The sequence below is a fragment of the Sminthopsis crassicaudata genome, chromosome 3 (assembly GCF_048593235.1).
Source record: "Sminthopsis crassicaudata isolate SCR6 chromosome 3, ASM4859323v1, whole genome shotgun sequence".
Lineage (NCBI taxonomy): Eukaryota > Metazoa > Chordata > Mammalia > Dasyuromorphia > Dasyuridae > Sminthopsis > Sminthopsis crassicaudata.
Genome location: NC_133619.1, coordinates 252,085,311 through 252,111,947, shown reverse-complemented (window position 1 = coordinate 252,111,947; position 26,637 = coordinate 252,085,311). Strand labels below are relative to the sequence as shown.

At 32.0% G+C, this 26,637-nt stretch overlaps 1 protein-coding gene across 1 annotated transcript in view; it reads left to right on the top strand.

Annotated features, from left to right (window-relative positions):
• LOC141559458 (lipase member I-like) overlaps nucleotides 1–26,637 on the top strand; it is a 55,244-nt gene that overhangs the window by 4,985 nt on the left and 23,622 nt on the right. The window contains exons 2-4 of the mRNA XM_074297326.1: nucleotides 11,978–12,360; nucleotides 21,957–22,065; nucleotides 22,225–22,326. Coding sequence (XP_074153427.1) covers nucleotides 11,978–12,360; nucleotides 21,957–22,065; nucleotides 22,225–22,326 — 594 coding nt within the window. The remainder of the gene's footprint in view (nucleotides 1–11,977; nucleotides 12,361–21,956; nucleotides 22,066–22,224; nucleotides 22,327–26,637) is intronic.

Below are 26,637 nucleotides of genomic sequence, written 5' to 3'. Positions count from 1 at the left end.
TAGTAGGAATGGATGTTGGATTTTATCAAATGCTTTTTCTGCATCTATTGAGATGGTCATATGGTTTTTGTTAATTTGGTTATTGATATAGTCAATTATGCTAATAGTTTTCCTAATATTGAACCAGCCCTGCATTCCTGGTATAAATCCCACTTGGTCATAGTGTATTATCTTGGGGATGATTTTCTGTAGTCTTTTTATTAATATTTTATTTAAGATTTTAGCATCAATATTCATTAGGGACATTGGTCTATAATTTTCTTTCTCTATTTTCATCCTATCTGGTTTAGGTATCAGTACCATGTCTGTGTCATAAAAGGAATTTGGTAGGACTCCTTCAATCCCTATTTTTTCAAATAGTTTATATAGCATTTGGTAGAATTCACATGTAAATCCATCTAGTCCTGGGGATTTTTTCTTAGGGAGTTGGTTAATAGTTTGTTCTATTTCTTTTTCTGAAATGGGACTATTTAGACTATTTACTTCTTCCTCTGTTAATCTGGGCAAGCTATATTTTTGAAGGTATTCTTCCATTTCATTTAAGTTATCGAATTTATTGGCATAAAGTTGGGCAAAGTAGCTCCTAACTATTTTCTAATTTCCTTTTCATTAGTGGTGAGTTCTCCCTTTTCATTTTTAAGAATAACAATTTGCTTTTCTTCTTTCCTTTTTAAAATCAGATTTACTAAGAGTTTGTCTATTTTGTTGGTTTTTTCATAGAATCAACTCTTAGTTTAATTAATTAATTAGTTTTTTTTTTCTTTCAATTTTATTAATCTCACCTTTTATTTTTAGAATTTCAAGTTTTGTGTTTGTCTGGGGGTTTTTAATTTGTTCCTTTTCTAGCATTTTTAGTTATAAGCCCAATTCATTGACCTCCTCTTTCTCTATTTTATGCAAGTAGACCTCTAGATATATAAAACTTCCTCTTATTACTGCTTTGGCTGTATCCCACACATTTTGGTATGATGTCTCATTATAGTCATTTTCTTGGGTGAAGTTATTAATTATGTCTATGATTTGCTGTTTCACCCAGTCATTCTTTAGTATGAGATTATTTAGTTTCCAATTTTTTTTTGGTCCATTTTCCCCTGGCTTTTTATTAAATGTAATTTTCATTCCATTGTGGTCTGAAAAGGATACATTTACTATTTCTGCCTTACTGCATTTGATTTTAAGGTTTTTATGTCCTAGTATATGATTAATTTTTGTATAGGTGCCATGAACTGCTGAGAAGGAAGTGTACTCCTTTCTGTCTCCATTTAGCTTTCTCCAAAGAGCCATCATATCAAACTTTTCTAGTATTCTATTTACCTCTTTGACTTCTTTCTTATTTGTTTTGTGGTTTGATTTATCTAATTCTGAGAGTGCAAGGTTGAGATCTCCCACTATTATACTTTTGCTATCTATTTTTTCAATGTCTATTTTACCCTCTGTTTCCAAAACTTTAGGGCAGTTCTCTTTGATAATTTCCTGTAAAATAGTGTCCAGGCTCTTTTTTTTCCTCACATTTTTCAGGAAGTCCAATTATTCTCAAATTGTCTCTCCTGGATCTGTTTTCCAGGTCTGTTGTCTTCCCAATAAGGTACTTGACTTTCTTTTCAATTGTTTCATTTTTCTGGTTTTGCTTGACTACTTCTTGGTTTCTCCTTGAGTCATTCATTTCTACTTGTTCGATTCTAATTTTTAATGATGCATTTTCTTCACTCACTTTTTTATATCTTTTTGTAATTGTCCAATTGAGTTTTTAAGTGAGTTTTTTTCTTCTATGGAATTTTTTTGCATTTCATCAATTTTATTTTTTAGAGCTGTTTTCTTTTTTCAACTCACTAATTTTATTTCTCAATGATTTGATCTCTTTATCCACTCTGAATGATTTCTCCAGATTCTCTTGCCAAGCTTCCCTTTCCTTTTCCCATTTCTCTTCTATATCTCTTGTGAGAGCCTTTTTGATTTCCTTTATGAGAGTTTTGCGTATTGAGGAGCAGATCATATCCCCCTTAGGGGATTCTTCTGGAGACAGTATGCTTTTAGTCTCCTCAGGATTTGAAGTCTGTTCTTTATCCATACAGAAGCTGTCAATGGTTAGAGCTCTTTTAAATTTTTTGTTCATATTGTCAGAGCGGGAATTGAAGAAAAGAAATTGACAAGGGAAACAATTGATCTGTTTCTGGTGGGGGATGGAGCTGGATATTGTTATCGAGCTTACTCTACAGACTGCAGGAGACAACAGCAAGGCACTAGCAGGACAGCGATGGCTGTGCTTTGTCTGAGCTCTGAGGCTCTAAGAATGCACTGAGTCACTCCAGGTGGGGGTGGGGGTAGCCAGGTCCGGAGAGACCCTAGCTTTCCAGGGTTTTATTCTTTACCTCCGGTGTCTCTGCTGATCCTGGCTTGCTGCCAAGTCTGAATATCCACACTGGAGTAAAGGTCATTCTGCAGAAACAACAGAGATCGCACACTTCATCCCTTCCCCTTTGGTCCCCTTTGGTGTGAGCTGCTTGCCTCTCTCTTGCTGCTTGCCCTCAGCCTGTGGCCATTCTTTTCATCCCCTCCCCCGAGCAAACACAGACCTTTTCTGGAGAATTTCAAGGATGTCTTTTGTTGGTAATTATTTGAGGGTTGTTTTTTTTTTTTCTGGTCAAGCACTAATTCTGAGGCTTGTCATGAAGTAAATTCTGAGAGAAAATGCGGAGCTCAAGCAGGTATGCGCCTCCTCACCGCCATCTTGGCTGGAAGTGCCTCAGCACCTGTCCTCTTAAAGCATCTTGAGAAAACATTAGAAAAGACTCTAGGGACTGAGATTTGTTTTGAGTGAAGTATTAGTACCTCCACATTAACTTTACCAAATAAACAAACAGTAGGCCCCAAGGGAATTAGACAAGGCATCAAGAAATTTCACCTTAACTTTCACATAAATCTAGTCCCTTTATTTTCCCGAGTTATATGGTATCTTTGCCAAGAAAATCCCATAGAAAGTATGATCCATGTGTTTATAGAGAGTTGGACATAACTGAATCAAATAAATAACAACAACATACAACAAAAGGCTATCCTCCTATATCTGGAATTCTCTTCTTCTTTATCTCCAAGTTTTAGAAGTTCTGACTCCTTTAAGGGCCTCAGCTCAAGTACCACTTTCTTTTCTGTTCTGTTTTTAAAGTTTCTTTTATTTATTCATTACATTCTGAAATTAAGAAATAAAACTAGCACTTGTATAATATAGTGGAATAGGAAAAAAAAGATTGCTCATAAAACTGCAAGTCTATTATGTACTGACAAATAAAAGTGTATATAGAATGATTGTACAGACATATATACATATATCTATGTAAACAGATACAAACATATTTGTGTCTAATGGTAGTCAAGTACCACTTCCTTGAGAGGTCTTTCCTGAACCCTGAACCTTATTCCCATAGTTCTACAAAAATACTTTGTACATATTTGTATTTTTCAAAATCTGCATAATGTATCCCCCAGAAAAATTCAACTGATTAAAGTTCCATTTCATTTATGCTTTTGTATCCCCAAGGTTGGGTATTCTTTAGGCACATAATACATGGTTGTTGAATTGAATTAAGTTGAGTTAAATTAACTTTGGACAGTTACTTATTAAAAATAACTTTTCTTGATTGTTCTCCAAGCCTAAATCTGTGATATAGGAAAAAAGGATTTTCTTATCTTCTTTTCCAAAGTAGTAATTGTCATTGTGGCTTCATGAGCAGAGGGGTTTGATATTTGTGAGAAGAGACTAGAATGATTACAATGCTAGATATATCCTTTCCATTTCTCTACTTTATATGTTTGAAAAAGTTCTTGATGTCATTTATCTTTATTAGGAGAATTGTTTTTCTTTTCTGGTTGTCTTCCTCAATCCTATCTCCAAGTCATTTTCCCTTTCATATACTTCCTGACTGACTTTTATAAAGGCAGGGTGTATGACAGGACAAGTTACTTCAGTGGTATGTTCATAAGTCCTGATACTGCCACATTGCTTAAATTCACTGTTCCAAGGAAGTGAGTGAATTAGGACTGAGTTCACTGAATGGGAGTTCTTACTATTATCATTTGATGTTATTTCTTATGGGTAAAAATTCTTAAGTTAGCTTCTGATTCATCTTACAAAGTCTGCTGTAGTTATTCTATTTCTGGCACCTATTTCTGGTGTAGTATGGTGTGGGTATGTGTGTTTGTATGTGTGTGATTGGGGTTTTGCCATTTTGTCACCCATGTGACTCGTCCACTTATTTAACCAAAGTGAAACAGGATGGGAAAATAGTAAAAAAAAAAAATCACTTTAAAATTGCCATTTAGTTGTTGTTTTAATATAAAATCAATATAATTTTTTCCTGATAAATATATTTTATAATAGGGATAATAGGGAGAAACTATGAACAAAACATTTAAACAAAGCAACTTTGCTATGGTTTTGTTTTGTGACCATTGCATTTACACATTTATTTTACTATGTCTTAATGATGTATGTGGTGACTTTAAAAGTCGGTGTTTTTGTTCATATGAATTAGATTAGTTGACCTAGAATAGATTTCCCTAAAGCAAGTATTCTATATATCTGGGTGTTAACTTAGGCCTGCCCCCATTAGGTCAAGCTCCATGTTGGAATAAAAAGAGGCATTCATAGGTTATAAAAGTCAATGAACAGTTAACACAACAAAATTCATTTAGTTATACCATCAAGAGATTGTTCAATAAGAATAATACAACACTTAACATGGGTAGCTGCAGTATCTCTTGTTTCCAAATGGAAGTATATAGCAGAAAAGGGTTATAAACTCTACCTTTAAATTATTAACTCAAGTATTGTACTTTGATTCTTTTTGTATCCCCAGCACTTAGCATAATATTTGGAACATAGTAGGTTCTTAATAAATGTTTAGTGATTGACAATTTATTGAGATATCCCCATGTGGATGAGGTTTTTTAATACACTTAAGTGTCAAGGAAGCCACCTGTATAGAAAGAAGCTACTTGTAAGCTTCCTCAAGGGAAGTACAACTTGAGATTTTATTCTCTTCCTTCCCTTCTCCCAGTTAAGTCTAGTAACAGCTTTCTTACCTTCTAGGAGGAGGAATTCACCAACTCCAAATCTAGCATAATTCATGTGGTTGAGTGGTAATATGTGTGTGTGTGTATGTGTGTGTTTATCTGTATATCTGTTTGTTTGTGTGTGCTAGTAATGGACCCTATTAGATATTGTTTCTATCAAAGAGAGGTTGGGTCTGAAAACTTACGTGAAATATCCATAATTGTCAAATTTCAGAATGATAGTTCACTTTCATTGTTCTTTTATTCTCCTTTTTCATACTGTTAGTTTAATAATGAATCTTGTACTGTACAAGCCCTAGAGTGTTCAGAGAAGAGAAAGAAGGTGGTGGTAATCTAAGTTCCTTCAGGTGGGCACCTGTTGTTGAATAATGAGTATACTAAAGCTCTCAGGAAAAGACAAGAAAGGTAGATATACTCTGAAGAAACTATCTTCATGGTGTCTCCAGAGGAATCATCTGGTAGTCAAATTATATACCATATACTCTAACTAATCATGTACTTAATTATCTATTGAGAGCTTGCTCTTCAATGAGTTACAGAAAACAAGCTATTATGGAAAGCTGTTGGTACATTAGCATCTGCAAAATACACACTTAGTTTATATTACTACCACATAAGTGGGCAAGGAAGGGAAGTGAGAGTAAGATGTAGAAGTGACTTACTTGAAAGGTAACTAAAATTGTAATAGTGTATAAATATATATATATACATATATGTGTGTGTATGAATAAATGTATATATGCATATGCATCATATATAGATAGATATAATTAAAGTGCCTGCATGTTGAACTTGTTCTTTGTAAGTGTAATTTTGTGCAACAACACAGATACCTTGATGTTTCCTAGCCTGAAGTAATAGAATTTGCTTCATAAACAAAGATTTGCTAAATAATTCACACTCTTTCCTTCTGAAGCCCTAAAATCTTGTCAACTCCAAAACTTTAAAACCCCAGTCTAACTAGGACATACATTTCCAGATAATACTGATAACCTATGTTATCTTTGACCAACTCAGGGAAGTTTTCACTTTAGTTGTCATCTTCATTGATCCTAATAATCTGTGGCAATTTACGTTTGAGGTAGATGCCTTTAGCTGGAGAGTAGTGTTTGCCCACTTTTAGAGCCAGTGACCATATGTGACTACGTTTACCATTTGTAGGCAGTTTTGACCCCTTTAGACTTTTCCTTGGTAGCCATATACAGGCTACCATAGAGGTGCGAGAAAGGAAATATAAAGGTAAAAATCATAGTTCAAATAGAAGGGAATGTTCAAGCTCAATCTTTATTGGAGATATTGAGGCACTTGATTGTACTGGGTCAGTCCAAAATCTGAAATATTTGAGAAGCCTAAGTCTAAACCTAAGACTCACAGCTACTAGATTCTGGGCTAGTAAGTCAGATTGAGGTCCAGTGACTTCAATGATATTCTGAATTGGCTGGTGGAAAGGGAAAAGTTTATTTCTAATATAGCCTTTCTGACTCTATAACTATTATTTTTCCCTTCTTTGGGCTCTTTCCAGGACATTTAGCTGGAAATAGCTCAGTAACTCTCAGTATAAATATATTTCATTAAGGTGACTAGTGCATTGGATTAGTATCCATTTGAATAATATTTATCCAACTTGGATCTTCAAAAGTAAGGGTACCCAACTGGATTGAAGTAATTGTTTGGGCCAGAGGTAGCCGCTGGATGAGGAGGAACCCTTACATGGCCGGAAGGTTACCATGTTTGGGGGGAAGGGCTCCTGCAAAGAGAGAGCTCCAGCTTGGCTCTTTTATACCTAAAAGGGGCTTGTGGGCGGTGCCCCAAGTTCTGGTGGGCTTTTCAGATAAGGAAGAAACTGTGGGGGATTGGGGAAACCTGAGCAGATAGTGGGGGCTGGGCCTGGATATTCAAAAGAGTGCTTTTTGACCAGGATTTGTGAATCAAGGTCAGCCATGGGGGTTGGGAAATCAGAAAGGAATCTTAAAGGGACCTCAACCTCTATCAAACTCACCTACAAAACTAAAGACAATGAAAGAATGGATTAGACAACAAAATCTAACAATATGTTATTTATAAGAAACACACTTCGAACAGAAATATACCTATTGAGTTAAAATAAGGAGCTGGAACAGCTGAATTTTTTTAAAAGGTAAGAGTAACAAATATGATCTCAAAGTAAAAACAAAAATGGAATTAATGAAAAGAGATAAATAGCAAAACTACATGTTGCTGAAGTGTACCATAGAAAAAGAATAAATACCAGTGCTAAGTATTTATATATATATATATTCAAAGGATAGCTTCTAAGGAAAAGTATAAGTTGCAGGAGGAATTATAATAATGAGGAAATCTCAATTTAGCCCCCTGAGATTTAGACCAATCAAACAAACAAAAAAGTAAGCCAGATAAAAGTGAGAGGCCAAAATGGAATTTTTGGAAAATTATATATGGTAAACTTCCTGATAATATTTTATGGATATTTGCATGTCATCTTCAAAAACATAAGCATGTATTAGGGCATAAAGACAAAGGCAACAATGAAACAATATACCAAAAGTTGCAGAATGCAGATTAAGGGAAAACTTAAAACTCTAAATGCTTCTCTTTATAGAGAAAGACCAGATTACCAAATATAACTAAAACAATTAGAAAGTCAATAAATTAAAAACTTCTAATAAAATATCACAATAGAAATCCTAAAAGTCAGAGTAAATAAGAACCAATTAGCCACCTGTTAAGACACACAAAAACTATATGAACACAATTATAAAATACCTTTGACACAGATAAAGATTTAATTAGAGAAATGTTAATTGCTCATTGGTAGATTAAGCCAATATAATAACAATTAAAATGTTATCTAAATTAATTTATTCAGTGACATACTAAAAATTACTGAAAGGTTACTTTATAGAGCTAGAAAAAATAATAAAATTCATCTGGAGGAACAAAAGGTAAAAAATATCAAGAAAGGCAAAGAAAAAAGTGGGAAGGGAAAGAACCTATCAATACCTGATTTCAAACTATACTATAAAACTATAATCATTAAAAATTATAAAAAAATAAATCATAAAAATCATTCTTGGTAAGAAATAGAGTGAGTGAACAGCACAACAAATTTGGTACACCATAAATAGAAATAAATGAATCCAATAAGATAGCCAAAGATGCCAGATATTGGTTTAAGAATTCACTATTCAACAAAAAATGTTGGAAAACTTAAAGGTAGTTCAATAGAAACTAGATATAGATCAATATCTCACATAGAACACTACAATAATTTTAATTTAAGTATATAATATAGTCATAGAGGTTGATATCATAAGCAAATAAGTGGGATATGGAAAATTATTAATCAAATTTTTGAATAGTGAAAGAGTGCATGATCAAATAAAAGATAGAGGTTCACAATTGGTAAAAATGAATAATTTGATTATCTGAAATTTTAAAAAATTTTATACAAACAAAACAAATAGAGCTAAAATTGGGGGAAAAGGAAAATGAGAATTTTTTTACAAGTTTTTATGACAAACATCTCATTTGTAAGATATATAGAGAATGGAGTAAAATTTACTAGAAATTTCCTAACTGATAAATCATCAAATATGAAAAGATAGTTTTCCAAGAAAGTATAAATAACATATGAAAATGTTCTAAATAACCAATAATTTGGGCAATATAAATAAAAACAGTCTGGCTAAAATGGAAAATGCTAGATGTGGATATGAGAAATCCAGATATTAGAGCACTATTGTTAGAGCTATAGAGTCCAACTATTCTGGAAAGCAACTTGAGATTACGCTCAAAAATCTATTAAATAACATATTCCTTTTATCCTGTGATATCTCAGAAAGTCCAAAGAAAAGACAAAGGATTTTACTGTACAAAAACATTTATAGCCACTCTTTTTGTACTGGAAATTAAAGAAATACCCATCATTTCGGTAATGAGTGAGTAAATTTTGAAACTTAAATGTAATGGGATATTATTGTGTTGTCATTCAGTCATTTCCAGACATGCCTGAGGATGAGGCCTTCTGGCAAAGTTTCCCTGGCAAAGTCAATGGAATGGTTGGCTATTTCCTTTATCAGCTCATTTTACAAATGAGGAAATTAATGTGAATAACTTTAACTCAGGTCTTCCCAACTCTAGGTCTAATGCTCTATCCACTGAGTTATTTACCTATCCTTCATGAGCATTATAATAATAGTATTCATCATGCCATCAGAAATAATAAAATGATAATTTTTACTTTAGTAGTATTTAAAGATCAACAAATGACTGACCACAATTCCAAAACAAATGATGATCTGATATCTACTTCCAGATAGAGAGCTGATGAACTCAGAGTACAAATTGAAGTATATTTTTGTTCTTTCTTTCTTTGTTTTGAACATAGATAACTTGAAAATTTGTTTTGGGAGACTACACATATTTGAAACAAGTTTTATTTTTATGCCTTCTCATTAGTTAAGGAAAGAGCAGTGAGAAGATGAAAATTTGAAAATAAAAATAAAATAAACTTTGAAAAAAAGAATAATACTCCTTCCATGTTTGATAAAATTCACTTGCAAATCCACATAAATGAAAAAAAAATTTTTTTTCAGTTTATTCATGTTTCTGACTTGATTTTTTCCTCTGAAACTGAGTTATTTAGCTTTTTGTTTCCAATCTTAATCTGCATAGTATATGTATTTCATAAATATTCATCTATTACAATTATATTTTCCGTTTTGCTTGGCATAATTAGCTAAAATCTTATAATTAAAATTTTTCTCTCCATTGATGGTTAATTCCTCTCTTCATTTCAGTAGTTTAGTGGCCTAATTTCTCCATATCCTCTTTGCATTTATTTTCCAATTAACCAATATGATAGATGAAGGGTGCCACCTCAGAATTATTCAAATTTGCATTGTAGTGATGTAGGGCAATTTTTATATGACTATAGATAGCTTGGATTACTTTCTTTTGACCATTTATCAATTGTGGAATGACTTTTATTTTTACAAATTTGACTCCATTTTCTATGTATTTAAAAAATGAAGTCTTTATCAGAGATATTTGCTGTGATTTTTTTCACAAATATGATTACTAATTTTGTGTTTCCTTTCATCCCGTTTCCTAGTTCTGCTGAGCTAATGTTCTTCCTTAACCTGAGACTGTGACCCGAATCTGATTATGGGTAAAATAATTGATTCCTGCAACCAATGCCAGCACATGAACCTCTGTAATCTCCTTTTGACCAGTTATCCAACCCCTTAGCACTCATGGACTGAAAGCGCTGGAAACATCTGCTGATTCAATTGCCCCTAAGGTCTAATGCTGGTTTCCTGTGGCATAACCTGTACTAGTGCAACCTGAGGTGGAATGTATTCCACTCTTGCCCCAGTTTGATAGACCTTTTCTGCTGAGCATCTAAGTTTTGTTGGGCTGGAAAATTATTTCACTCCATTCTTTTGTGGCTTTTTATCATTCCAGAATTAATTTAAAAATATTATTAAAGTAACTTAGAGAGAAATTTGGGAGGGTTTAGATAAGTCTGTTACTTTTCTGTGCCATCTTGAATCCACCCCTCTATGTTTCACCTTTTAAAATCCCTTTCACAGTGATGATTAATAATTCTGAAAATTCCATCTAGAGTTTACTATGTTATCTATTTTTTCCTATCAATTGCAATTTGTTTTCTTTGATATGGTAGCTTTGACCATTGAAAACTTTATTTCTGGAAAAGTTAAACCTGAGATTCCTTTCTGCTGGCATTTTGTGGATTCTAGTAATAAGTACTTAGTCCTCTAGTACTTCCAAGACTTTTCTTTTATGTCTTCCTGAAATATGATATTCAAAATTTTGCATCATCATGTTTTTCTGGAAACCCAATTATTTCTCATTTATCTAAAATCTGCTAATTTTGGGTCAAATTTGTCACATACTTTCTTCTAATTTGGTTATTGTCAGATGGGGCTCTAATTTTTTTCATGCCAATGCATTTTTAATGTTGAATGTCTAATTTTATTTCAAATTTGTTTTGCTTCTTTTCTAACATATCAGTTCTCCTTTTTGGTTTTTATTGAGTTCTAATTTCATCCTGTAATTTCTTTTACAATTTTATAAAATTTTTCAATTACTCCTAGAATTCTTTTGTGCATTTTATTGTCTTTTATGGAATGCTAATTTTAGTTCTTGTGAAATATTCTCTTCTTATAAAAATTTTCTTCTGGCATGCTTTCAACCTATAATACTTATTAATAAGGAACTATTCTCTTTGTACTCATTTTACAGACTTTTCTAAGAAGATTTGTGTAGAACCTATGTATTTGCCCTTTCCCTTTTATTAACTTGCTGTTTTTCTTTTACTTCATTTAATATATTTAAACCTAGTCTCTTAGAATGATGGGCACCTTGATTTGTATAAATTCTCTACCTTAAACATCTTAACAAAAATCTTTCTCAATATCTTTTACCTGAATATAGAATTCTGAATCTCAAGATGGTGGCATAAATCTAGAGCAACAGTAATTAAATGTCCTTCACCATAGGGAAACATTTTCTTGTCTAAAGTCTCAGTTATGAGTCTTTTCTATATTCTTTTATTATGTGTGGTAAACATTTTCTTTGATCCATTCTCTGTTAACCCAGCATTTTCCAGGGAAATAGGGCCTACATGAGAAATAGGAACAATCTGAATATATATTTTCTTTGCTATTCAGAGTTTGGCATGAGCGAAAAAATACAAATTATTGAGTTTCTTTAGAGATTAAAGTTTATTAAATCTGTGCCTTACACTACAAAAGGAATCAAAATGAATGAATTTATATGTTTCACTAAAAGTCCATTTTTAAGTTGATACTCCTGAAGAACATTTACAATTAAAGGAAATTTCAGCCAACTTTCTGATTGATTTTGATGTTTTGTATTTCAGATAAAAGAACAGGATGCCTTAAATTCAGTGATCTGAGTTTAGGAGATGCCTTTATTGATCTATTTAAGCCAAGACTAAAAACAACAATGATAATGTATACAAAACTAGCCACTAATTGTGGTGAACCTGTATTTGGACGGAATTATACACTCAATACTAATTTCAACATAACTAAAAAAACTGTTTGGATTATTCATGGATACAGACCAACAGGCTCACCTCCAAGCTGGCTTCCTATTTTTCTTGAACGTTTACTGAAAAAAGATGTGAATACAATTATAGTAGACTGGAACTGGGGTGCTACAACTTTGATTTATCAAAGAGCTGTTCAAAACACCAGAAAAGTTGCCATGTTTTTAAAGGAACGCATTGATAAAATGTTGGTAAGTTTGGCATTTGGAATATATGATGCTTATTACAAAATATGATGGAGCCCCAACTATATGTATGTATATGTGTTATATAAGATAGCAATGAAGTCATCATGATTACAGGTAAGTTTGGTGTGCACCCAAAAGTTTGAAGATGAATACACTTCTTTTACATTGAAAGATTCAATATCCTTAAAAAACATAATTGTATATGAAACTTTAATCGGCGCAGGGATGGACTATATTTGTAGTGATGAAATGTTTTTAAAATTTAGCAGCCTTCTTTCTAGGAGTTCATTTTTTTCTTGTTATTAAATCTTATTTCTTCTGATTTGTGTATTGTGTTCATTTCTTTTATTATTCTAAGTTAACATCATGCATATTAGGGTAGAGGGAACATAATTATTAATATTTTCAAAACAACTCTGAATTACATTTGCCTAGTATTATGTCATGCAGGGAGAACTGTGAATAAAGAAAAACTTTTACATGGATCTAGAACATTCTCAGAGGGAAAAGAAGAAATGAAAAATTTCAAATATATCATGAAACATTGAGTCATGCAAGTCTTATCTGTATTGAGCAGTTGACATGAAGGTGCTATCAAACAGAAGGGAAACAAAAGAGGTCTACCTTTAAAGGCTTGGGTTCAAGCAACATTGTCAGTCATGTTTCACTGTGAAACTTCATACCCTTGTAAGAATGTGCTTTATTCTTCCAGATAAAAGCAGAAGGAACAGGTCTTTCTTTGTTTCTCATGGGAAGACAGAAAAAGGAGAACCCTGAGAAGAAAGGAAAAAAAAAACTGGGCATAATAAGGAAGAGAAACCAAGAGAGCTTTAGATGTTATCAATGGCTGTGGGAGGAGTGCAATCTTTTACACTCTTAGGTTACTTCTTCTTGGTATTTGAAATCTAGGGAAACATAGTTTTGTGGTATAACATGGTTGTTTTCACTATTCTCTCTGATGACCTAGTCAGTTACATTTTATTCCTCTTAGGATTGTCTTATACATTATAGAATTTGGAGATTCTTCTCTGCCAATGTTTAAATCATCAAAAATTGATTTACTTCAAAGATAGAAGAAGAAACTAATAAACTCCCTCTTCCAACACATAATCCTTCCTAATAATATCTCACCCTTTGGGGAACTGAGAGGAATTAAAGATAGTTTAGTTCAGTTCCTACATACAATTAGTCTTACCAAGTTATAGTACAAAGTCTTGTTGGGCTAGTGTTCTAGACCATTGCTGTTTGGGATTTCTCTGCTGAGCTAGATGCAATACTGGCTTGAATTCCTGCATTCTTGGATTCCATGGTTTAATTTCTAGGTCAACATTTTGATCTAGAATTGAAAAACATGAAGGGAAAAAGTAAAACCTCAGGCATCTTTCTTGGGGACATGTAGTCTAAAATGGGGAACTAGATGGAGAGATCACCCTTAGGGTGTCATCAGTTGGTGAGCTGACATAAATACAGGAAAAGGCTGCTAGTGCTCATTCATTCAGTTTTTAAAGATGTAGACATTTCTGACCACACAAGTAAAGGAATAAAGTTTTTCCAAACATATAATAAGGAAAAACAGAATGTCTACTTATAATCCTATTCTCCATTGCATCCCAAAGCAGGTTCTCTAGCATTTTACATATTGGTGACATTATTCTAAGTTACATAAAACCTGTATTAAATTCTATTATACTTCTCTTACCTTGCAAATTTTGCTGTTTCTGTCAAACAGAAAGGGGTGCATTTTTATCATATAGCCCATATCCCCAATCCAGAAAAGTCATCTGGGATTTCTGGAGAGATATAGATTGTCCTTTCCCTTGCTAATCCATGCCTTAAAGGAAAGAGTCTCAAAACAATAAGTGTAGCAAGATCTTACATAAAAAGTCACACAATCTTCTCTGTTGATGCTTCCTTCATCCTGAAATTTCCCCAAGCATGTAGGGCCTCTGCCATGGGACATCCAATTATTACTCTGGCCTCCTTACCTCTGCCCTCCCCCTTCTTCCATGAGTTTTTATCCCAATTACTGAGGGAGTTCTTGACATCATCAATGTTATATAGGACGAAACCAAGGTCTCAGGTGTCCATAATATCTTCTCCTCCACCTTCAAAATCCATTTTCATTCAAGTGGCTATTGAAGCTAGCTTGTTCTTGAACTCAGATTTTACCACTGTCTTGATGCCAGTTGGCTAGGGTTCTGCTCAGAGGTGAGACCTAATTATTCCTAAAGTGGTTTGGTTATAGATTCAGTCTATAAAACTCAATTGTTTTAGGAGTTTTATTATCTCCCTTGTAGAATAAATTTCTGAATTGGTTGCAATGGAAACTCGACTTTATAGGGTGATATGTATATAATAAATAGCTAAAAAAAGGATCCCCATCTGGAGCTTCTAAATAATTTGGCTGGCTTTACAAGAATAAGTCTTCTTTAAATTCCCTTATCATGTGTATCTCTGCCACTAGAAGGGATTCTGCCTAGCTCCACCATATTATATCAGTAGAATTGTCCATTCTTGTGTTAATTTATTGAGCTTCTGTTTAAATTTCTACTACAATGCTGGTAAAAATCTATCCATCTTTAGATGTTTACAGTGGAAGAAGTCACATATACTTTGTCAAGTAGCAAACCCCAAATTTCTTCATTCCTACTTCCATTCTTTTCCTTTATGAATAGGATTCAAAACATTTTTTCCAGCAAGGCCTTTGGGTCACAGACAGTAATACTGCAGACAACATTTACTTATCATAGCTTTTCTTTATTCTCATCAGTCCTTTTTTGGTTGTGCTGTTAATAACTCTACAAGTCACTTTACCTTAAAAATTAAGAGATTTGTTCCAAATTGCTTATGTCTAATATCCACATGAATTGAATTTTCATTAAGTTCTTTGATCCCATTTTTCTAGGATCATTATTATAATCCCAGAATACTCTCCCTGGCCCCATTTTTATTTTCCAAGTCAACCTCTTGTGTCATTCAATGGAACTAATTCTTTTGGGTCATTGGAACCCTCCTCTCTGTGCTATTGCCAGAGTTCCCTATGTACCCAAAATAATATGCAAAGTTCTCTCAACTAGAACCATCTATCAATTGTGATACTCAAAAAATAAACATTTAAAAATGATGAATCTTTACGAGATGAATGTTACAAGGTACAAGACAATCTGAGTCCCTGACAGCATATGACTTCTTCCGTCTTCTTTCCAGACATATTGTACCAGAAGCTATTAGATTTTAATAAGAATTATAGATCCTGGAAGTGTGGTGTAGCAGAGAGATTCACTAAATTTGGAATAATTTAACTTGAATTTGAATCTAAAACTTACCACTTATAGTATGATCTTGGGCAAGTCATTTGACTTCACTGGGTCTCAGTTTCTACATCTTTAAAATAGGATTTTGCAGGCATCTCTAACAATATCTCTACTGAACATGAATTCCAAAAGAAATTTTTAAAAAGAGAAAGGACCTATATGTACAAAAATATTTATAGCAATTCTCTTCTCAGGACAAAACAATAAGATACTGAGGGGATGCCCATCAATTGGGGAATGGCTGAATAAATTGTGATATGTGATTATGATGGAATATCATTGTTCTATTAGATATGATGAACAGGATCCTCTCAGAACAATTTGGAAACTCCTCCTTCAATCAAAGTAATATGTACAAATCAATAGTAATGTCTTGAGATGATCAGTTGTTAATGACTTTGCTATTCTAAATAATACAGTAATCCATAAATACTCTGAAGGATTTAGGATGAAAAATTTTATCCATATCTAAAGAAAGAACTGATTCTGTCTGAATATAGACTAAAACATATTCTCTCTTTCTCTCTCTCTCTCTCTCTCTCTCTCTCTCTCTCTCTCTCTCTCTCTCTCTCTCTCTCTTTTCCTCCCTCCTTCCATCTTTCCCTCCTCCCCTCTGCTTTACTTTATTTTTCTTGAGGGTCTTTTTTGAGGGAAAATTTATATTTTTCTTCACAACATGACTTATGGAAATGTTTTGCCTAGCTTCACATGTGCTTTCTTAATGGGGACTGAAGGTAAGATTAAGGGAGACAATCTGGAATTTAAAGATTTAAAAACAAATGAAAAAAATTGTTTTCAATGTAATGAGGAAGAAAAAAAATACAAACAATACCTAAAAAATAAAATGGGATTTTGTACAAGAGGACGTTGAAGTCCTTTCTGGCTCTAAATTTAGGATCCTATGATCTACTCTCTCTATTATAAATGGGAAAATTTAGTTTTTTGGAAAATCTAACACTTACCATTTTAAAGGGGGTAATCAAGAAAGTATCCTGTGGAGATAATATAGTAATTACCAATTCATTAGTCCCATTACAACAATACAATCAAACATAGGATTTTAACATACATTTCTTAGTATACTATTAATATAAAATCTTGTGGTTAAAATTGAGAGTAGAAACATGGGAATTGGTATGAATCTAAACAAGTTAGGATGCATTCTTCCTAGCCTTATTATAAAATGCTTTTTTAAAAAATCACCTCCCTAATTCATTTTATTTATTTTTATATCCTTCATATATTTAACTTTTATGCTTTACCCCTTTATAAAGCACACTCATTAAAAAAAAAAAAAAGAAAATGAAAAGGTTTTTTTTTTGTTTTGTTTTGTTTTGTTTTGTTTTAACAGAAGGATTAATTAACTCTAACAGTTTGGTGCTGACATTAGTGCTATCCTCTAGAGTTATATGGCTTATTTATGCAACTTTTGTCATTTATATGGTACAGTAGATAGAGCATTATGCTAAGAATCAGGAAGTCTCATCTTCATGAATTTAAATCTCAGACACTTACTAGCTATGTACCCCTGATAAGTCACTTAATCCAGTTTGCCTCAGTTCCTAATCTATAAAATGAACTAGTGAAACAAATAGCAAACTACTCAGTATCTTTGCCAAGAAAACCCTAAATATGATTATTATAGAAAGTAATAAACAACTCAACAACAGCAAATTTCATTTTTAACTCTTAAATAAATTAGGATCCTTCCATATTTTAGTTCAGTTTTGCATATTTCCTTGTTGTATAGCTAACTATAAGAAAATTAAAATAAACACATTTTTGTTTATCTTAGATCTTAATGTAAGACCATTTCTTCAAAATTATGAAAATTCTACTAATGTAAAAATATTTATTTTTTTTACATTAGGTACAAGCAAAAACTGAGTATAATAGATATGATGCCATAAATATGTGAAAGAAGAATATAATTTGAATGTTATTTTAAAATGTTTAAAGAAAGGCAGTAATTTTAAAATGATGCCTAATTTGTTTTTTATGTTGTCATGTATTAATAAATTTAAATTAATAATTACCTTAAGCATTCACTTTTAAAATTTTGAGTTCCAGATTTTTCCTGGAGCTCCTCTTCCACTGATTGAAAAAGGCAAGCAATATGATTTATACAAGAGAAGTCATACAAAATATATTCCCATATTAACCTTGTTGCAAAAAATAAAAATAAAAAGAGGATACTTCAATCTGCACACAGAGTTCATTAGTTCTTTTTCTACAGCAGGATATTAGTCATCATGGATCTTATGGAACTTTCTTGGATCATAATATTTAAAAGAATAGTTAGATCTTTCCCTGCTAATTGTCATTGTGATTACTTTATATAATGTTTTCATGGTTCTGCTCACTTCATATTACATCAATTCTATATAGGTTTTCTCATGTGTTTCTGAAACTATTCCCCTCAACATTTCTAACTTAATAGTATTCCAAACAATCATATATTACAACATATTCAGCCATTATTCAAAATTTCTGATTTTTGCCACCACAAAAAATTATTTGAATATTTTTGTATATGTAGATCCTTTTCCATTTTTTCATATTTCTTTGGAATATAGACCTAATAATGATATTATTATGTAAAAGACTATGCAAAGTTTTATAGCCCTTTGAGCAAAGTTTAAAATCGTTCTAAAGAATGGTTGTTAGTTCACAATTCTACTAACACTATTACTGGAGCTATTTTCCACATCCCTTTCAACATTTGCAATTTTCCTTCTTTATCAATGTTAGCCACTATGTCAGGTTTAAGGTAGTAACTTCAGTTAGTTTAATTTGCATTTCTTTAATTTTGTTATTTAGAGCATTTTATCCTATGACTATTGAGACATTTCATTTCTTCTTAAAATGTCCTGTTCATATTCTTTGATCTACAATTGGGAAATGCTTTTTATATTGATTCAGTTCCCTCTGTCTTGAAAAAAGGAGAACTTGATCATAGAAACTTGAGGAAAATAAAATCCACTGTCTGCTGTCTTTTAAATTTTGGCTTAATAGATTTTTTTTATGCAAACCCTTTTTAATTTCATGTAATTAGAAATTATCCATTTTATTTCCCAAGATCTTCACCATCTCTTCTTTGGACATAAATTCTTCCCTTATCTTAAAAATCTGATGAGTAACTTTTAACATGTTCATCTAATTTGCTTATATCACCCTTTATGTCTAAAGCATGTACTCATTTTATCTTTATCTTAGTAAATTGCATGAGATCTTGATATATGTTTATTGTCTGCTTTATTGCTTTCCAGATTTCGCAGAATTGTTTTTCTAAAGTAGTGAGTTCTTGTCTCTAAAGCTTGTATTTTTTGTGTTGATCAAACACTAAATTATGTTCATTTACTACTAAATATTTGGTACCAATCTATTCCAGTTCTGTTACTTAGACAGTACCTATTATTTTTGATGATTATTGCTTTGTGATGTAGTTTGAAATTGGCTGTGACTAGGCGTCCTTTTTTCACTTCTCTCACCTTGATTTCCTTGACATTTTTGAGAATCTGTTTCTTTTTCTAACTTTAAAAAAATAATTCTTAGAATATTTTATTATTATGATTTCAAAACCATATTTGTATTATAGTTGATCTTTGCTAATATCCCTCCTTTAATTATTTTTTCAAATAATGTATTTCATATTGGATTAATTTTTTTAAATGATTGATAAAATTAATTTGTAAAATTGATCTGGTCCTGCTTTTTTTTTCTTATGGAGTTCCCTTGTATTTTTTTCAATTTATTTTTATAAGAAAAACTTCTTTTAAGTATTCTATTTCCTCTTCTGTTGATCTAAGCGGTTGATATTGTTGTAAACATTTATCAATTTCACTCAGATTGTCAGTTTTATTGGCATATTATTAGGCAAAATAGCTCCTAATAATTTATATAATTTCATCTTTATTGGTGTTGCATTTATCCTGTCTAGTAATTTGGTTATCTCTTTTCCTTAATAAATCAAATTATCCCATTGTTTATCTAATTATTTTCTTCAAAACCCAGCTATTAGTTCATTTTTTTAACTTTCAATTAACCTCTTTATTTTTTTCAAGATTTTTATTTTAATTTATTAATTGGGGATTTTTAAGTTGTTCTTTTGCTAGTTTTCTAGTTGCATGCCAATTCATTGATCTGTCCTTTCTCTCTATTTTTATTGACATAAGCATTTAGATACATAAATATTCCCTTAAATACTTCTTTGACTGCATCAACAAATTTTAATGTTATCTCATTGTTTCCATTGTCCTTAATGATTTTTTAAAATTTTCTTTCATTTTTTCCACTCATTATTTAGAATTAGATTATTTCATTTCCCATTAGTTTTTCATCTATGCCTTCAAGATTCTTTATTGAATATGATTTTATTACATTATAGTCAGAGAAGAGTGCACTTAACATTTCTACTTTTCTGCAATTATTTGTGAAGCTTTTATACCCTAATGTATGTTCAATTTTTGCAGAGGGATCATGTACAGCTGAGAAAAAACAGCATATTCCTTACTATTCTCATTCAATTTTCTCTAGCATATCTATATTTTCTAAAATATTCATCTTCTTATTTCTTTCTTATTTATTTTATGATTAAGTTTATCTAGCTAAGAATAGAAAGTGAGGTCTACCATTAGTATAGTTGTGCTTTCTATCTCACTCAGTAACTCATTTAATTTTTCCTTTAGGAATTTCCTATGCTATGCTATTCGCCACTTTTGTATGTAGTATTAACATCATTTCATTATCTTTAATACCTTTTAGCAAAATATTGCTTCCCTTCTTATTCCTAATAATTAGGTCTATTTTTGATTTGCTTTGTCTGAGATCATTATTGCTACTCTTGCTTAAAAAAAAGCATAATAGATTCTGCTCTGGCCTCTTATTTTAACTTCTGAATCAAGTGTATCTCTTATAAACAACATATTGGTGAATTCTGGTTTTTTAACCCATTTTGCTAACTGCTTACATTTTATAGATGTGCTGATTCCATTCACACTCTCAGATTGATTGACTGTGTATTTGCTTCCATTTTCTTGTTTATTTCTCATTCTTTCTTTATTTTGTCTATCTTTGAAAGTCCGTTTTACTTCTGATCATTGACTCCCTTAATCTGCCCTCCCTCTTATCACTATGCCTCTTTTCTTTTATTCCATTTTCGTATTACTTCACTGTCCAATAAGATAAAATTTTATAGCCAACTGAGCCTACACACACACACACACACACACACACAAATACACACACGTCTCTTTGAATCAGTTCAGATGAAAGTGAGGTTCAAGCATTGCCAGCTCCTACTCCACCATATTGCCCTCTGTAAAAATTCTTTATTTGTCATCTTTTATGTGAGATAACCTTTCACATTCTTTCTTTCCTTTCCCCCTTTTCCTAATTCAATCCTCTTTCTTACCCCTTTAATTTTTTGGAGACAATCCCAACATTATCAACTCACACATATGCCCCCAATCTACATATATTCTTACTAATTGTCATAATAAAGGAAAAAAGTTCTTAAAAATTGTATCATCTTCCTATATAAGAATGTAAACAGTTTAATCTTATTGAGTTCCATAGTATTTCCCTTTCATATTTGCTTTTTTATGCTTCTCTTGAGTCTTCTGTTTGAATGTCAGATTTTCTGTTCATTTCTTGTATTTTCATCAAGAATGTTTACAAGTTCTATTTCATTAAATATCTCATTTTCCCTGAAGAATTATAGTCAGTTTTGATAGGTAGGCCATTCTTAGTGGCAATCCTAGCTCATATGCCTTCCTTTTCCCACTATTGCCCAATCTACTTTTTAAGGTTAATTTTTATCAGTAAAGTTTGTACTTTAGGCCATTTAACTAATTTTGATTTGTAAGGTCTTTTGAGTGAGGTTTTGTAGCAGATGTTTATATTTGACTAATTTTATTTTAAAAGTTATATTATTCAGAATTCTTTCTCTCTTCCCCCCTACTATTAATGTAGCTAAAATATATGCACTCACCCCGGTGCCATATAGTTCTAAACCCCCTAAGTTTTCTTGGGCTGAGAAAAAAAGTCTCACTTCTATTTTTTGTTATCTGTGCTGATCTTGAATTTGATGCAACATGTTATTTTAAAGTTTTGAGAAACTCCACCAACTTAGTTCCCCATCCTTTATATTTTGATAATTAGAATTGAACTTATATAATATGTAGCTTCTTAGAACTTGAGATGTTCAGTCACAATATTTATTTCAGATTCACTTTTTATAAGAACCATAACAAAGTTCCTTGTTTTATTGTTGTTTAATTTCAGAAATTTGGAGCTTCTCTTGATTCTTTTCACTTTATAGGAGTGAGCCTGGGGGCTCATATAAGTGGATTTGTTGGACAAATGTTTAAGGGCCAACTAGGAAGAATTACAGGTAAGAGGTTTTTTGTTTGTTTGTTTTTGTTTTGTTTTGTTTTGTTTGTAAAAATAATATTTATTTAAATGCATAATAAGAAAAATAGAAAAAGATATATATATATATATATAATTAAAATTAATTGCTATAATTAAAATTTTCTTTTTTGCATTTCAGGTCTTGATCCTGCAGGTCCATATTTTTCTCAAAAACCGCCACATAAAAGATTAGATTATACTGATGCACAATTTGTTGATGTCATTCATTCTGATAGCAATGGTAATGGTAATAGTAAATTATATAATTTTTGCTTTTCTATAGCTATGAAAGCAATAGTAGAAATTCTTGGGACATACAAAAAAGTGGAAGGTGGGCTATAAATCTTAGATGATATGAGTGGACCTAATTGTGTGATTCTATATAAGTTAAATATGCTTATTCTGTAACATGAAAATTTTAATTTAAAGCAGAGATCTTAATTAGAAACGAATGCGAGTAACAAAATTTAGCAAGGACATTTATAGAATTTTTACATTTTTGTGTTGTTTAGTCCACAGCTGAATATTTTGTTCTATTCTAAATATCACATTTTACTAAGGGCATTGATAGTCTAGAGACTGTTCAGAAAACAATGATAAATGTAATGAAGGACATAAATATCATATCATATCATGCACACATCAGTTAAAGAAACAAAGTATTCAGTCAGGTAGGGTTAAAACAAAGAAAGAAAATTATAGACCAATTTCCCTAATGAATCATTGATGTAAAAATTTTAAATAAAACATTAGCAAAGAGATTACAGCAAGTTATCCCCAGGATAATACACTATGGCCAACTAGGATTTATGCCCTGAATGCAGGGCTAATTCAATATTAGGAAAACTATTAGCATAATTGTCTATATCAATAAACAAACTAAAAAAAATCATATGCTTATTTCAATAGATGAAGAAAATACATTTTATAAAAACCCATCACTCCTATTAAAATACTAGAAAGCATAGGAATAAATGGAATTTTCCTTAAAATGATCAGTAGCATCTATTTAAAATCATCAGCAAGGATCATTTGTAATGGGAATAAACTAGAACCATTCCCAATAAGATCAGTGTTGAAACAATGTTGCCCATTATAACCATTACTATTCAATATGGTGTTAGAAATGTTGGCTTTGGCAATAAGAGAAGAAAAATAAATCAAAGGAATTAGATCAGGTAATTGTAGTGTCCTGCTTTCTAGTATCCCTGTTTGGGTGCCAAAATATAGTGTCCTAACTAGCTCTCTGGAGGATCTCTGGATCAACCTTGGTCTTAGTGGAGGAGTGAAGATGTAGAGGGCCACAAATAGTGGGAGAACTCTGGGTAAGGTATAAGACCCATTAGCCCATAGTTCCCCTACTATTTTCAGGGTTCTACAAGTAATGGGGAAATCAAATTATCACTCTTTGCAGATGATCCCAGAGAATCAATTAAAAAGCTACAATAAAAAATTTACAATTTTAGCAAAGTTTCAGAATACAAAATAAATTCACATAAATCATCAACAGTTTTATATAGCACAAAGTCCAACAGCAAAAAATACAAAGAGAAATTTCATTTAAAATAACTGTAGATAATATAAAATATTTGGGAGTCTGCCTGCCAAGGCAAAGTCAGGAACCAGTGGTCCTCAAACTTTTTTAATAGAAGGCCAGTTCACTGTCCCTCAGACTGTTGGAGGGCCAGACTAAAGTAAAAACAAAAACTCACACTCTGTTTCTGCCCCTCAGTCCATTTGCCATAACCCCACGAGCCGCATAATAGTCCTCAGCAGGTAGCATCTGGCCCACAGGCCGTAGTTTGAGAACGCTTGTCAGGAAACATATGAACAAAACAAAACCTTATCATGTGCCTAGAACATCAGGGAGTATTCAAAATATGTAATAATAAATTTCCATTTATGAAGACATATACATATATCTAATGAATTGGAAAAATATCAAGTTCTCATGGGTAGGCCAAGCTAATATAATAAAAATGACAATACTATCTAAATTAATCTACTTATTCGGTGTCATACCAAATCAAAGAAGTTATTTTACAGACTAGAAAAAAATAACAACAAAGTTCATCTGGAAGAACAGGAGTTTCAAAATTTTAAGAGAATTTATGAAGAAATTCAAATGAAGGTGACCTAGCTGTACCAGACCTAAAATTTTATTATAAAGCAGCAGTTATCAAAACTATTTGGTACTGACTAAGAAATAGAGTAGTTGATCAATGGAATAAGTTAGGTTCCCAAAGCACAACAGTCTATCACTATGGTAATCTAGTGTTTGACAAATCCCCAAGCCCCAGCTTTTTGGAGAAGAACTCATTATTTGAGAAAAATTGCTGGGAAAATTGGAAATTAATATGACAGAAAGTAGGCACTGACCCAAACCTAATAACCTATATCAAGATCAAGTAAAAATGGGTTCATGATTTAGACATAGAAAGTAATATTATAAGCAAATTGGAAGAACAAAGGAAAGTTTATCTTTTAGACATGTGGAGAAGGAAGGAATTTGTGACCAAAGAAAAACTGGAGTATATTATTAAATACAAAATGGATAATTTCAGTCGTATTAAGTTTAAAAGTTTTTGTACAAACAAAACCAATTCAGACAAGATTAGAAGGAAAGCAATACACTGGGGGAAATTTTTATATTCTAGAGTTCTTTTTTTTACGTCTTTTTTTTTCAGAAGGAAATATTTATTAATTTTATAATTATAACATTTTTGACAGTACATATGCATAGGTAATTTTTTACAACATTATCCCTTCTGTTCCAAATTTTTTACAACATTATCCCTTCTGTTCCAAATTTCCCCCTCCTTCCCTCCACCCCCTCCCCTAGATGGCAGGCATTCCCATACATATTAAATAAGTTATAGTATATCCTAGATACAATATATGTGTGTGCAGAACCGAATTTTTGTTGTTGTTGTTGTTCCAAATGAAGAATTGGATTCAGAAAGTAAAAATAACCTGGGAAGAAAAACAAAAAAAAAATGCAAACAGTTTACACTCATTTCCCAGTGTTCCTTCTCTGGGTATAGCTGATTCTGTCCATCATTGATCAATTGGAACTGGATTAGATCTTCTCTATGTTGAAGATATCCACTTCCATCAGAATACATCCTCATAAAGTATTGTTGTTGAAGTGTATAATGATCTCCTAGTTCTGCTCATTTCACTCAGCATCAATTGATGTAAGTCTCTCCAAGCCTCTGTATTCATCATTTCTTACAGAACAATAATATTCCATAACATTCATATGCCATAATTTACCCAGCCATTCTCCAATTGATGGGCATCCATTCAATTTCCAGTTTCTAGCCACTACAAAAAGGGCTGCCACAAACATTTTGGCACATACAGGTCCCTTTCCCTTCTTTAGTATCCCCTTGGGATATAAGCCCAGTAGTAGCACTGCTGGATGGATCAAAGTTATCAAGTTTGATAACTTTTTGGGCATAATTCCAGATTGCTCTCCAGAATGGTGGGATTCTTTCACCACTCCACCAACCATGCATCAGTGTCCCAGTTTCCCACATTCCCTCCAACATTCATCATTATTTGTTCCTGTCATCTTAGCTAATCTAACAGGTGTGTAGTGGTATCTCAGAGTTGTCTTAATTTGCATTTCTCTGATCAATAGTGATTTAGAACACTGTTTCATATGAGTGGAAATAGTTTCAATTTCATCATCTGAAAATTGTGTGTTCATATCCTTTGACCATTTATCAATTGGAGAATGGCTTGATTTCTTATAAATTAGAGTCAATTCTCTGTATATTTTCGAAATGAGGCCTTTATCAGAACCTTTAACTGTAAAAATATTTTCCCAATTTGTTACTTCCCTTCTAATCTTGTTTGCATTAGTTTTATTTGTACAAAAACTTCTTAATTTGATGTAATCAAAATTTTCCATTTTGTGATCAATAATGATCTCTAGTTCTCCTTTGGTCACAAATTCCTTCCTCCTCCACAAGCCTGAAAGGTAAACTATCCTATGTTCCTCTAATTTATTTATTATCTCGTTCTTTATGCCTAAATCATGGATCCATTTTGATCTTATCTTAGTATGTGGTGTTAAATGTGGGTCCATGCCTAGTTTCTGCCATACTAATTTCCAGTTTTCCAAGCAGTTTTTGTCAAATAATGAATTTTTATCCCAAAAGTTGGGATCTTTGGTTTTGTCAAACACTAGATTGCTATTTTTATTCACTATCTTGCCCTGTGAACCTAACCTATTCCACTGATCAACTAGTCTATTTCTTAGCCAATACCAAATGGTTTTGGTGACTGCTGCTTTATAATATAATTTTAGATCACATACAGCTAGGCCACCTTCATTTGATTTTTTTCATTAATTCCCTTGAAATTCTCAACATTTTGTTCTTCCATATGAATTTTGTTATTTTTTCTAAGTCATTAAAATAGTTTCTTGGGTGTCTGATTGGTATAGCACTAAATAAATAGATTCATTTAGGTAATATTGTCATCTTGACTATATTTGTTTGGCCTATCCAAGAGCACTTAATGTCTTTCTAATTATTTAAAT